The 15,031-nt window shown below is 38.7% G+C and overlaps 1 protein-coding gene and 1 non-coding gene across 4 annotated transcripts in view; one reads left to right on the forward strand and one right to left on the reverse strand.

Moving 5' to 3' along the window:
- The window catches only part of ltbp3 (latent transforming growth factor beta binding protein 3), a 51,857-nt gene that overhangs the window by 5,786 nt on the left and 31,040 nt on the right, over positions 1-15,031 (reverse strand). For 2 of the 3 annotated variants that reach the window (XM_039650049.2, XM_039650048.2), the window contains exons 13-24: positions 13,009-13,134; positions 11,565-11,690; positions 11,328-11,456; positions 10,160-10,279; positions 8,433-8,555; positions 6,481-6,603; positions 4,423-4,542; positions 4,202-4,330; positions 3,943-4,113; positions 3,769-3,852; positions 3,549-3,677; positions 1,918-2,055 (exon numbers count right to left, since the gene is read on the reverse strand). In XM_039650049.2, the coding sequence (XP_039505983.2) occupies positions 1,918-2,055; positions 3,549-3,677; positions 3,769-3,852; positions 3,943-4,113; positions 4,202-4,330; positions 4,423-4,542; positions 6,481-6,603; positions 8,433-8,555; positions 10,160-10,279; positions 11,328-11,456; positions 11,565-11,690; positions 13,009-13,134 (1,518 nt within the window). The remainder of the gene's footprint in view (positions 1-1,917; positions 2,056-3,548; positions 3,678-3,768; positions 3,853-3,942; positions 4,114-4,201; positions 4,331-4,422; positions 4,543-6,480; positions 6,604-8,432; positions 8,556-10,159; positions 10,280-11,327; positions 11,457-11,564; positions 11,691-13,008; positions 13,135-15,031) is intronic. The other variant, XM_089130236.1, reaches the window with a different exon arrangement.
- trnam-cau (transfer RNA methionine (anticodon CAU)) lies at positions 1,801-1,873 on the forward strand. The gene has a single exon. It is a non-coding gene; the product is annotated as a tRNA-Met (tRNA).

Genomic DNA, 15,031 nt, shown 5'->3' on the forward strand with positions numbered 1-15,031 from the left:
ATGGGTCATCAGTACGATGCCCTGAAGGAGCCTGAGACGTTTCGAAACAGCTTCACCTAGTGGTGATTATTTTTTCAAATGCTTATAACTTTGGGTGTGGTCGACTTACTTTCACAGGAGTCGTCTTTTTGAGTTTCCGAATCATTGCCGAGTCCAACGATACCAAACATGCTGGGTTTCGTCTTACGGTTTGTGTAGCGTTGCGATTTAGCGCGAAAAAACATTTGGCTATATCTTCGAAACCGCTTGTCTGATCGAGACGAAACCAGCGTCAGAAGTTTGGAAACAGGTCGATAGCTATATGCCATATACCCAAATGCGAAAATATTGATAGTAAGGAGTAGTAAAATTCAAAGTCATGTGTTAGTCATTCAGTGTTTTTTCATATAAATGTCTATAACTCTGAGAGATATTTTCACTAAAATTAATGCACATATGTATGGGCTCACTCTGAGGACACATAAAAAATTTGTGGGACTGAGCCTCTTGGTGGCGCTATAATAGAACAAAACATGAAATTCCCATTGACTTCAATATAGTTTTGAGAAATAAAATGCTATAATAAACAAATGTGCCAACAACACCATCCCCTGAAGGTACTCAAAATATTTCAAAACGTTATATTTCAAAAGTTAAAAAAATTTCAAAAAAGGCTAATAACTTTTGAATAAATATGGTCTTAAAGAGCCCCTATCATAGCATTTGAAATGTTCCTATTTTTGTTTTAGGAGTTCCCAAAAACAGTTTAACTTGCATGCAAGGATAAAAAACACTTCATTTGTCTTACAATATGCATTTATTTTTAACTGATTTGCTCAACGACTCCCAAATGATTCGTTCGACGATTCATTTTCCCAAACACCTCCTTTGAGTGACGCGAATCTGTGGCGATTGGTCAAATGACCCAGTAAGTTGTTATTGGTTATTGGCAACGTAACGCCCATAACCAGGATTATAGCTTGTCAAGTGTTGAAAATTGTATATAGTGTTTGTTTGAACAAACGTGTCAGAAAAAGTGCACTTTCCACACGGTCCCTTACTCGCGTCTCCGTCAAGAGCAAGCTTTCCCGGCGAAACTCACATCGCGGCGGCTTTTGAGGGACAGTGCTCATTATATAGAGCGAAGTCATATTTGATCCATATACACTGGATACTGAGCCGTCCTTCAGGAACAACCGGCTTGTGAATCAACACATTTGAATTAATTTAGGTTTTTGAATTTCGAATGATTCGTCATTAAAATGATGAGAACACAAGGTTCGGGCTATACTGTTGTGGTATCGTTGCAAATATGAACTCTGACCACTGATTCTTCACATGCTCGTCCCTGGACAATGGAAACAAGTGGCTGAACTGTCTTTGCAATGTAGAACACAGCGTCTTCTCGACATGATGCGATTCAGCTGAAGTATTTGAATGTGTTCTAGACGTCACTTCAAGTTTACACTTCCGTATGCGCTGGCAGTTGTTGGGAGCGGCCAATGAACTCTCTACGTCACAATGTAACTGCTAATGACTCGTTTCAAAAACAATTAATTTCATAGACTCAGTCGACTCTCACTTTTGAAAGACAATAACTTTATATACGGTGCACTTTCAGATATAAATCTTTGCAGGATGTTTTCATTCCCTTACACCTATATTCCACACTACATGAACAGTCATTTTCACAAATCCATGATTGGTGCTCTTTAATAGATTCCTTGTTTCAAGCTGAGTTCACCAGTGTCACTGGAATTAAGTGACAGAATCATGTAGCTATGACACTATATAAAACCTCTTGTGCTGGTGCGGGTCACAGCCTCGTTGGCGCAGTAGGCAGCGCGTCAGTCTCATAATCTGAAGGTCGTGAGTTCGAGCCTCACACGGGGCAAAAGCTTTTTGCTTTACTTCTTAATGTGACACATTATACATTACCTGTAACTGTGGGAAAGACACACTTCTTGTTGACGGCATCAGGGACCCAGGGTGGGTTGCAGGTGCAGTAGAATGAGCCTCGAGTGTTCACACAATGACCATTGGTACACAGGGACTCATCATGACATTCATCCACATCTACGGAGGGAAAGAGAGAAAAATAATATTATTATGGAATTTGATAATGTGTTTGAGTTCAACAAGTTTGAGAGATTTAAGGTTTATTGATGTTTTTGTGTGTTAGAAGTGCTGTGCCATTCTGCTGCTCTCTAGGGGCAGACAAAAAATATCCATCCAGACAAAAAATCCTTGCTATCACTGTGGTGACTAATAAGATAAGATAAAAATAAGATACAGACTGGTGTTTTGCCAGATGAGAAGTTTATTCTATGTATCATCTTTTTACCATTTTAATTCATTTTACTCTAATTCGTTTTATAACTGTATCATTTATCTTAGTTTAAATTCATTTCCCCGGGCTTTTATTTTGTCTGTTTTCTATGCAAAGCTCTATGGATTGCCATAGTGTTATTATTAAAATTCCTTTCTATTTAATAATAACTTATTATTACAAACTATTCAAAAAGTTTGAATAACTTTTAATTTTCCTTGCTTTTATTTTGTGATTAATTCCTCTCTATGTAAAACACTTTGAATTGCCATAGTGTATGAAATGTGCTGTAGAAATAAACTTGCCTTGCCTTCCTTCTACCACTAGTGGGTACTATTGCAGCAAAGACAAACTTGGCTTTCACACTAGTAGAAAATTACTTTTACTCTTATATATATATACTGTATCTCTCTCTCTCTCTCTCTCTCTATATATATATATATATATATATATATATAATTCAAATGGCGGTTGTTATATTAGATGATTTTATAAAAAGAGTAAAAGTAATTTTCTACTAGTGTGAAAGCCAAGTTTGTCTTTGCTGCAATACTACCCGCTAGTGGTAGAAGGAAGGCAAGGCAAGTTTATTTCTACAGCACATTTCATACACTATAATCACAAAATAAAAGAAAGGAAAATTCATTCTAATATATATTTTAACTATATATATATATATATATATATATATATTACAATGCATGAAAAATAAGTAGAAAAAGATTTACAATTATCATTTAACTAAAACAATTGTAAACAAATCATAGCATTGTACAAAATATTGTGCCTTTATACACTACTGTTCAAAGTTTATTTGAACAAAAATACAGGAAAAGTCATATTGTAAAATTTTGTTACAAACTAAAGTAATTATTTTCTATTTTAACATATATCAAAAAAAGAAAAAAGAAAAGAAAAAAGAAGTAGTAGTAATTTATCCCTGTAATGGCAAAGCTGAATCATTACTTCAGTCTTCAGTGTCACATTATCATTCAGAAATCTGATTTGCTGCTCATGAAACAATATGAAAACAGTTTCAGGATTCTTTTTGAGAATGGGAAGTTCAAAAGACCAGCATGTATTTAATTAGATTTTAATTCTTTTTATTTTTTATAATAATGCAAATGTTTTACTGTCAATCCTTGATGAATAAAACAATTCATTTTATTTAAAATCTACTTAACCCACGCAAGTGTGTATTTGGACAGTCAAGTGCATATATTTGTGTTTGTGATTTTACCGATACATTCCAGTAGATTGCTGTCATAGTAAAATCCCTGTTGGCAGTAGCATTCAAAGCCAGGCTGCGTGTTCATACAGCGTCCTTCCTTACAGATCTCATTAGAGAACAATACGCACTCATCAATATCTACGAAGAGAGCGAGAAAGAGAGAAATTCTGTAATTATTTGAGGGAGTGTGTGTTTGTGTGCGTGAATACACATATTTGTGCGCATATACCTCTGTGTATGGCTAATCCATAATCTATCTTTCCTTCCTCATGGTAAAATCCTCTGCCAACCGGACATAGAGAGTGATACTCCGCTACAACAGACAACATCAATCAAACACCCATACACCCATTGACGGACCAATACCTCTTCAATAAATCCCTGTATTTGTCTGTAATCTCACCTGAGTGGTAGACGGGACAGGGGTAGATCTCACAGTGATCTCCCCATCCCACACCGATAGAGCAGCAGCACTCCTGCTTAGTAACGTTGGTTGCTAGGACACTGTCACAGAACACAGTGTCATCCAGATTTAGGTAGCACTCCTTCTTATCATTCAGATACATCTCAACCTCTATGTGGGGAAAAAACAAATGTTAAAAAAAGACAAAAGCAATTTCATTTGATCACCGAACACACTTATTAACTAGAGCAACTCTTACCCTCACAGCTGTGTTTGTCTTCTGACAGTATGAAACCATCGTTGCACACACACACATATCCACCCTGTCTGTTTTCACATATGCCGTGAGGCTGACACAGACTCCTTTCCACAGCGCACTCATCTATGTCTGAGAGAGAAAGAGTCAAAGGGTGAACAAGAGGACCAAGTCTGGGCCCAGGACGGAGAATTGGGAAATGTAAAATGTGTGAAATCCCATACCCTGGCATCTTCGGCCACTGACAAGCATGTATCCTTTCTGGCACTCACAACGGTAAGAGCCCATCGAGTTGATGCAACGTCCTCGTTGACAATTGGAGGCTCGCTCACACTCATTAATATCTAAACCGATCAAGAAAAATATTACTGATTCACATCACATATCGTGTGCATTAATGATATGTTTCAGCTATATTAGGTTTATAAAAGATGCACCCAATCATTCAAAAGCTCAGTACATTTTTGTTTAACAAACTGTATTTATTTAGCAAAGCTGCATTACATTGATCGAAAGTAACAATATAGACATTTGTAATGTTACGAAAGAAATACAGTTTAAAATGAAAAATATTTATACACCAAACTGAGTCCCTTTTTAAACTTAAGCTAGTTTGTTTTGCCATTCACTGACTGACAGGTCCCGATGTTGAGAGAAATCGTGAGTAAGTGCAGCAGAGGAGATGTGTGTCCTAGGTAAACATGTATGTAGTTCTAGAGTTAATGTGAGCACACATTTACTCATCTCACTGGCACTAAAACAAATTCAATATTCCCTAAAAAGGTATACAAATAGAAAAACAGTGAAATGCGAACTCAGAAAATTATGCAATGTTAAATAACACATATATACTTTATGTATTTAATCTCACTTTATTATTCACTGTCTTTGCTGCTGACCTGCGATGATCCAATTGGACCATAAATAAGCAAAAATGAGTTTTATATAAACATCACATTTGTTTCATTTTTTTTATTTCTGAAGATTTCTTTTATTTTTGTTATTAAAAACAAACAAGTAGCCCAGCCTAGGTGGGAAAGTAACTCAAAAGTAATGTAACACATTACTTTGTAAAGAAATTAACTAGAGTAACACAGTATTCCAATGCATTACGATTAAAGTAAAAATTTTGAGTATCTATTAACAGAAATGCAATATGACATCCATAACTATGTTTTCAGAGGTGTATAAAGAATTTACTTGATAAACCGTAATGTTTTTACTACCTTAGAATGAGACATATATATCTACATAACCGCAGGCACCCCCTTCTATGAAGGTCGACATATTGTGACGTCATGGTTCTACCGTGGCCGGCAGCGAACAAACTGCTCTACAGAGCGTGTTTCATCACTACCTTAGATTAAGCCAGGATTAGGGTTTAGTACAATTAAGGCATTTATAGATTTTATAAACATACCTTGAAAAAAACGAAACAATGCCACTGACATATGTTAAGATATATCAGTGCAAGTTTAAAACAGCTCAATAATGCATTTTAGTCTGGGACCAGGCTTAAGCCTGCTCTGTGGAATTGGGTAATAATTATAATAAGCTCCATAACTTTGTTTGTGTTAAAGATTTACTCGATGTATTTAATAAACTAGTACATCATGAATCCATTTATCAAACTGTGTTTTTGTCATATCCTGAATCACTATGCAACACCTATAATAAGTGTTTATATTAAGACTATTTTAGACTGTCGTGACTCGTCATAGACATAAACAGAGAGAAGTAGCTAGCTACAGGTACAATGTTCTTCCAGAAGATGTATCCAGATCTGTTTATTAACCGCTAGAGTGCCAAAAGTTAGTCAGTACTATGTGTCAGCCACGCTAAAGGCCTACACGACTTTTAAGGCTTTCAAGGCATCATACAATTTCCAACTTTGTAAATTGTTTCAGAGAATGCACTAAACATCATGCACTAAACGACTGTGGATCGCATACTATCAGTCGCTACTATCAATGTGTGTTCTACAGTCATCTCAAAATATCCAACATGTTTCAAATCCTCTGACTGGATAGAATCACATTGGAGTCTGTGCCCATCTACGCAATTTTTTTTGTGAAATCTGTAAATTTTGTCCAAAATCTGCAGACTAGCGTCAAATCGTCTGGAGTGCAAACGGGGGCAAAAATCAGGGCAAAAGTCATGTAGTGTATTCCACCCTTAACAACACAATCTGTACTTTTCTGTTTAAGTGTACAGACACTGCAGTGTTATGTGCAGTATTGAGTTTGTGTCTTGGGGTGTTGTATTAGTCATTATGAGCTGACCTTCGCAGTGACTTCCCTCTTGTGTAGGCTGGTAACCAGAGTAACACTGGCAGCGGAATGATCCCTCAGTGTTAATGCAGTGACCATTAGCACACAGACGGTTATCCTGACACTCATTGATGTCTGTGGAGAGACAAACAGACTGCATAATCACACACATGCTTAAATCTCTCTTTATGTATTAAAGGTCCCCTGACATGGGGTTATTTTATTATTTTATAATGTTTCCTGGCTTGCCCTTATAATGTTAGTATGTTTTTTAGATCAAAAATAGTCATAATTTATAAATAAAAGGCATTTTCCCAGCCTGATTTTAGCCTCTGCTTGGAACGCTCTGTTTGAAGGGGTGTGTCTGCTGTGTGTAAACGCCCACTGCTGTGATTGGCTGACATGCTTGCATATGAAAAAGCTACGTATTACTCTCGAATACTTTTACTACAGCTATTATACGTTTTTAATATTACAGATATTGAGATTACTGAATCGTGAGAAGTTTTTGAAGTATTTAAATTCTTATCACATAAAATATTGCTGTGATGAGCATTGAGCAGCAGATGACAGTCTGTCGATCGTGAGAATGAAGATCTTATTGCAATGCAGTTTCTGCTTTCTCTGCTTTCACCAATGCAGACATGATGATGTACGTACAGTAAGAGCTTCGTTGTGCAGTGTAACGCAGTTTCTGTTCTCTCTAAAGCCCGGAACTCGTCCGCTCTCATCGGGGTAAAAAGCTGCACTTGAACTCACCGAGAGAACTACAGGCGACTGACAGCTAGAATGTGCATTCTGCGCATGAGCCAACTGTCTATTTCTGCAGATATATTAGTCTATATTCGTCATTCAAAAAGGAAAACCGACGCTGCCGGCTGCAGATACACATAACGTAAACAAAGCAGCGCGTGCCGTTTTGAATATCAATCCTGCTAAACACTTTCTTTAAATAAGATTATTTTCATCCTACTTTCATCCTGCTAAACGATGTTAAGTTGACATTTTAGTCACTGGCTTGACTTACTGATGCATAAACAGTATCGAACGATTTTGAGAGAAACATTAACTAACCTGTCTCCTGCCCGTTTGGACCATACAAAACTTTGGGAGTTGAATCGGCGCATTTCCAGAGAAAAAAAAAATTTAACCCATTGTTTCTTCAGAGGCTCGGATGAAGGAACTAAAAAATACTTTTGTGTTCATTTGTACGTCCGAACACTGAGCAACTGCCATGCTTCGCTCGTTTGCAAGCCATGATATCTCTCGAGGAAAAACTCAAATCTCAAAGCTATTTCTCTAGCAAAAAATAAAATCGCGCCTGCGTGTTCGTACCTCCTGTTCCTAGCTCGTTTTCTCATGGTCGGGCCAAATTCTCCGGGCGGGCAAAGCAGAGAAAGGGGAGTAACCTTTCCCCCATATGACGTTATATAGGAGAGATTAAAGATCAGCGCGTCTGAGATGCAGACATATGCAGAGAAGAGAAAAATAGCCAAAGCTCGGTTTACACCGATTGAAAATTCTAGACACGAGGGGACCAAATACAGTCTATGGGAACTCATATTAATATTTAAAAACCTCAGAAAATGAAAATTTCATGACAGAGGACCTTTAACTAAAAAGTTTTGCACAGTTTATTTATTGATTCTCTTTAGAATTAACTTGTGCAGGAAGTAATAAAATCTCATTTAAAATCATTTAGGGTCCATTCCCACAGAAAGTGTCTTTCCATTCCACTACGCTACATTTCCACACGCTAGATGGACTTTCACAGTGTCTCGCACATGACACAGCAAAATGTGGCGCTTAAGTCAAAATAAGTTAAACTTTTAAAAAATGTGTTTTTAGACATTGCACTTTTTTACAGCAAAAAAACGTTCTGTGTGAACTGGCCCTTAGAATGGCCAGATTACATTTCCATTTAACAGAATGCTGTTTAGTTTTGTTGGCTGTGTGCCACTGACCTCTGCAGCCTTTGCTGTCAGCCTCAGGCAGGAAGCCCTCATTACACAGACATCGATAAGATCCTGCCAAGTTCTCACAACGGCCGTTCAGACACACACCACGCTTCTGACACTCATCGACATCTGATAGAGAGAAAGACAGACATCTCTTGTAAGATTACACTATTGTCAAATTTATTTGTCAAAAACATCCCACATTATCGCCTTTCCTATTTGCATCAGGTAGATAAAGATATCTATTGACTTGCACTGCTGATCAAACATAAGATTGTGCTGACCAAGGCTTCATTTATTTGCTCAAAAATACAGTAAAAACCAGTAATATTGTAAAACAATTATTACAATTTCAAATTATTCTTTTCCATTTGAATATATTTTAAATCATAATTTATTCCTGTTATGGCAAAGCATAATTTTCAGCATCCTTCAGAAATCATTCTAATATGCTGATGTGATTCTCAAAAAAACATTTATTATAATTCTAAATGTTGAAGAAAAAAAATGTTGCTGCTTAATATTTTGTGGTATTCAGGATTTTTTGATGTCACGATTTGGTGTTACGCTTGTTCGACTTCATGCAGCTCGGACTTTTGTCCGACTTGATACAGTGCCGACACCACGTGACTGTGACGTATGCCATCAAAGTACCACGAGAGCATTTCTAGAGTAGCCAGAGAACTCCATCAGCGCAGTTTCTCAAGAGCGGTTGCACAAGCTCTGATGACGTCATGGTGTGAGAATAAACACGAAACGCACGTGATTGTTGCCATGCGGTGAATCCAGCGAATCGTGGAACAGCTGTGACGTCATCAGAGCCTGTGCAGCCGAGTCCTCTGGCTACTCTCGAATCGCTCTCGCGGTACTTTGATGGCATACGTCACAGTCACGTGGAGTCATGGCTGCATCAAGTCGGTCAAAATTTCTAACCGGAATGCACTGTGTCAAGTCAGCCAACGATCGGTCTGCGCAGAGCTGCATGAAGTCGAACAAGCCTTTTGTCATGTTTCATGTCTGTCATGTGATCCCCTATTCAAAGTCATGTGATTCTGCCATGTGTTCCCTTGGCTGCATTCAGCCCGGACAAAATGTTGCACAACGTTTTTTAAACAGAAACGGTGATGCGTTGAACATATTGTTCTGATGACGCAAGAGTTGCAACTATGGCAGCTGAGAAAGGTCATTCTTTGTGAAGAATTTTCAGGGCCTGATGAAGTCGGTATAAATATGTGTTTAATACTACAAAATATGACCAAAGGTTCATTGTTCGCCGGAGTTCTCCTTTAATGTCACTTTTGATAAATTTAATGTGTCCTTGCGGAATAAAAAAATCTTCCTAAATGGTAGTGTACATGGTTTTTCAATGTCCAATACCTAGAGAAGAATGTGGCTAATAGCAGAAACCATTCTGATAAAAATAATACTAGAAGTTAATTAGACATTAAATGACATGCACAAAAATGCTGAAAGTAACACATTTTACATAATGTTTATTCCAAATTCAATAAAACAAATGTTTATAATCCATTGACAAATATTTTTTTGTTCTATTGAGGACACACAGAGGGTAGTGCAAAGAGAGTTGTTTTGTATAGTCGTGAAATGCCTGGAGCTTGTGTGAGGAGCTGATGGTAGTCGGAATATCCTTAGACATATGTTTCTGTGAATGCATGTAAGCTAAACTGTTCATGCATGGTTGCATGTGTGTTTATGTGTGTATGTATTCTGACCGTAACACACTCCTCCCTGTGCTTGGTATCCTGGTTGGCAGGGTATACATTCATAGGATCCAACAGTATTCTCACACTGTTCATTGGGACAGATGCTCGGGTCTGAACATTCATTAATGTCTGCATTAGAGAGACAGCAACAGTAAAGAAAATAAGTTACAAACATTCACAGCCATTTAATAAAAAACTGAATAAACCATATTGGATGAACATGAACTGTTTACAGGCGTCTACAATTAACATGTGATTTGTGTCTATGCACAGATAAAGGAGAACTCCGAAGAACAATGAACCTTTGGTCTAATAAAACATTGGTACCTAGTCACTTTGGTCTAATAAAACATCAGTACCTAGTCACAATTTAATGTGTCCGCAAGGATGTTTTTTGTTTTGTTTTTTTTATTCTAAACTGTTTTAACTATTCTGATTTATTTTGATTATTTTACTTTCTTCCATGTAAAGCACTTTGAATTGCCACTGTGTATGAAATGTGCTATATAAATAAACTTGCCTTGCCTAGTCAATCGTTCTCTGAGATTTGTTTTCATGTTAATCGAATGTAAAGAGTTTTATCTCTAAAAACTGTTTAACATATAATGCTAGTAATGGGGGCATTGACTAAGTAAAAAGAAATCGCTAGTTTATACCACTAACAAGGCTCAAAATAGCCCCACACTAATACAGTAACATAATGAGGGTCCATACATGCAAAACGAAGCACTGAGAACTTTGTAAGTGTACAGACCGTTTAATAAGAAGATACTTTATAAAGACAGTTCACTTCCATTCACTTCGCGTATACAGACAGGAGCCATCTTAGAAAATAGTCTCGATAAGTCGATCTCCGAACGCCGTTCATACAGTTCAGCTCACTCAGCACGACTTTCGTGGTTTGACTTATCGAGACTATTATCTAAGATGGCTCCTGTCTGTATACACGAAGTGAACTGTTTTGAGCCTTGTTAGTGGTATAAACTAGCGATTTCTTTTTACTTAGTAAATGCCCCCATTACTAGCATTATACGCTAAACAGTTTTTAGAGATAAAACTCTTTACATTCGATTATCATGAAAACAAATCTCAGAGAACGATTGACTAGGTACCGATGTTTTATTTGACCAAAGGTTCATTGTTTGCCGGAGTTCTCCTTTAAGGTTGGTGTCCTCACCTTCACAAAGAGGCTGTCTGCGGGATTTGCTCCGGAAGCCTTGCATACACCCACACTTATAGGAACCTGGCAAATTAGTACAATACCCTCCAACGCCACAGATATCAGGCTCAGAGCACTCATTTATATCTGAAAAGATACATGCAAACAAGTGTTGGCCACCATCTGTATTGATATGGTCAAATGTATACAAGATGTCCACTGTCTTTGAATAGCTGATGAATGCTGGTCACTCACCAATACATTTGCGTTTCCCATTATGCATCACAAGTTCATAGCCATGCTGACAGTTACATCTGTAGGAACCCACGGAGTTAATGCAGGTGCCTCTACCACATGGTTTCGAGTCACATTCATTTTCATCTACAGAGAGAGTGAGACCATTGTACATATCTTTTTACCATTTTGAAATATATATATTTTTATGTAATACTGATAAAATATTTGATATGTTACACACAACCATTCAAAAGATTTCAACTATGGTCCCACTTGCACGGTCTCCGCGAGCCTGGTTAGTGCTCCCTAGTCCGTCTCGCTGGCTTATTCAGACCATCAGGCTCGACTATGCAATTCAGTTCGCTCGGCATCGCCCCAAGTTTCGTGCAATCCACTCCACAGTGAAAGCAGCCGATGCCCATGTCTTGTGAGCAGAGATCGCAGTCGTACTGGCGAAGGACGCGATAGAGCCAGTCCCTCCAGCCGATATGAGGTCAGGGCACTACAATCCCTACTTCAATGTACCCAAGAAAGGCAGTGGGTTATTACCGGGTTTATGACCGATCTTGGACCAGCAAGTTCTGAATCGGAGTTTCCACAAGCTACCATTAAAAATGTTCACGCCTCACAGAGGAACACACTCGATCGATGATGAACTGCCTGAACACGTTCAAAGGCAAGACAGCGGTCCCACTGAAATTCTTTCATAGGCTCCTGGGGCATATGGCATAACACTGCTCGGGTGCTCCATATGAGACCGCTTCAGCACTGGCTTCACGGGCAAGTCCTGAGATGGGCGTGGCATAACGGCACTCACCGGGTGATAATCACAAGACCTTCAGCCCGTGGTCAGACCCCTTATTCCTGCGGGCAGGAGTGCCTTAGGAACAGGTGTCCAGGCATGCTGTGGTGTTTACAGATCCCTCTGCCACCAGCTGTGCCATGTACAATGGGCATGAAATGTCAGGGTTGTGGATGGGCCTCATTGGCACATCAACTGCCTCGAGTTGCTAGCAGTACATCTCGCTCTCAGCCCCTTAAAAAGGCTGCTACAGGGCAAGGACATGCTGGTCCATACGGACAAAACTGCGCCCATTGCGTACATCAACCGACAAGGTGGTCTATGCTCCTGTCGCATGTCTCAACTCGGGCGCTGGATGGGGTTAGCAGCTGTGGCCCTTTGGTAGGGATTCCTATTCGTCGGCCTTGAAGTGGTGTCAGCTCCTCAGCAAAAAAACTGAAGTGCAATCGCATCTGCTGCTCATTATATAGTATACCTATATATACTTATATATTCTTTCAAAAACATTAACAAATCTTACCAACTCTAAACTTTTGAATGGTAGTGTGTAATATTTTTATGCACAACAAATGCACAACAAATGCAGGCATTGAATTCAGAGTACATCATCTGTGATTTCATTGGTTGTACAGTATGTGTGTTTTACATGTATGTACTCACCAACACAACTCTTTCTCTGTGCATGTGGTCGGTACCCAGGGTGACAGTGGCACATGAAATCATTCTGTGTGTTCACACACTCTCCATGACCACATATATTCCTGTTCAGCTTGCATCCATCCATTGCTGTGATACCCAAACACAAAACACATCCATAATCATGGTTGGAAAAAAAATACTTCACATTAAAGGGGTCATGAACTACATTTGAATTACATTTTATTGTTTCATAATGTTTCCTGGGGTGCACTTATACTGCAAAAAATACCTTAGGCCTAATTTAGAAATGAAAGGCATTTTTCCTAGCCTAATTTTAGCCTTCTGATTTGAACGTTCTTGAAGGGGTGTGTCTGCTGAGAGACTTCAGTGTAAACACCCACTGCTGTGATAGGCTATTAGCTTTGTATTTGAAATAGGTTATAGTATCAAAATAGGATTGCATGTGGAACTCTATCGAAAACTTTTAGCATGTTTTTTACAATTATAGCTCTCAATGTTAACTACTTGTGAAAAGTGATAATTATAGCATTACAATTAGATCTATGGCATGCATTATATTTAGATTGTGGCATGAAAGATTGCAGTGATGAGCATAGCAGCAGATAACAGACCAGGGCCCTTTCCCAAATGGCACACTCCGGACTTATGGACTACCTCAGAGTCCACACTTCGGTGACGTCATGTAGTGAAGACCTATAGGGCCCTTAGCGCGAGTCCGCGAGGGTGCATTGAGAGGTATTTTTGGGACAGATTCGATCATCACGCTGGAAACAGAAAGAAGGTCTGGTTGTTGTTGTTGGACAGGAGCTGCGGGTCGATATGCTGCTGCTGATTGTTGCTGTTGTTTTTACTTTCGTTTTTGAAGATGTCTTTTCATGTGGAGAAATCATATTTTTGTGCTATATATTAATACATAATGTTCAATTTTAACACAAAATGAAAATGAGTTTAAGAAAAATTCATAGGTTTCAATATTTATACGATGTTTATATAACTCAGTAAAGCCATGGCATTCAGTTCTATTTATGTAGGCTAATGAATCATAATGCGATCGTATTATTTAACGTGCTATTATTATGTCTGAGATATCAACCACTGGTCGATAATATTTGTATAAACTGCAAGTAACAACTAGTCAAATGTACACCTGTGTCATAAAAACCATATGATAGCCTAATTAAATATTAATAATTTGTATGTAGACATACTCTTCTCAGCCTTGTTTATAGTTACAGCATGTGTTACAGCATGTGTTACAGCCAGAAATCCCATCTGTTTTCTGATTGGCATTTCGCAAGGATTCCTGAGTAATTAAAGTGCGTGGAGCCTGCATCTATCCGGACTTCGCGGAAGACCGCTTCAAAGGTACGAAGGGGGCGCTGCTGAGCACACTTCAGAGCGTTAAAATGCTAAATGGGACGGCCTATGGACTCGTAGACTCAGCGAGCACGCGCAATCTAAGTCCACGAGACCGAAAGTCCACATGAAGTGCGCGATTTGGGACAGGGCCCAAGTGTGCGGCTCAAGTGCTGAAAAGTGAAGCTTTCCACCACCCCCCCGGATAGAAGGTAGTTTTTATCACGCTGATATAATAAGTTGGAAGTGTTCGTTTTTTAAAGTTAAGTTTTGACTTAGTTATTTGATGCAATTTAAACAGGAATGTGACAGAAAAGCCTTTTTTGGGGGATTTTCGGGAGGAGATTGGAGCTTCAACTTTAATTTCTACATGTCCATAACGGTTTATTTCATACAGTAAATTTTTTATTAACCGTTTCTGCGGGAGTGAGGACAGAACTTTGATATCACTGCTCTACTTCCTGCTCACTACTGCGCAGACTTGGGTCCCGCATCCCCTATTGTGCAGAAGCCAAGGGGGTAATCTATCAGCCGGAAGTTGAAGCCTCGGACCCACCATTATAGCAGAACTTCACCTGCTGTTAGCATTCCATTGACTCCCATTCATTTTGGCTTGACTTTGACACCGAATAACTTTACATCTGGGGTGCCCAACAGAACAATGTAT

Source organism: Pimephales promelas, chromosome 4 (assembly GCF_988280905.1).
Source record: "Pimephales promelas chromosome 4, fPimPro1.hap1.1, whole genome shotgun sequence".
Taxonomy (NCBI): Eukaryota; Metazoa; Chordata; class Actinopteri; order Cypriniformes; family Leuciscidae; genus Pimephales; species Pimephales promelas.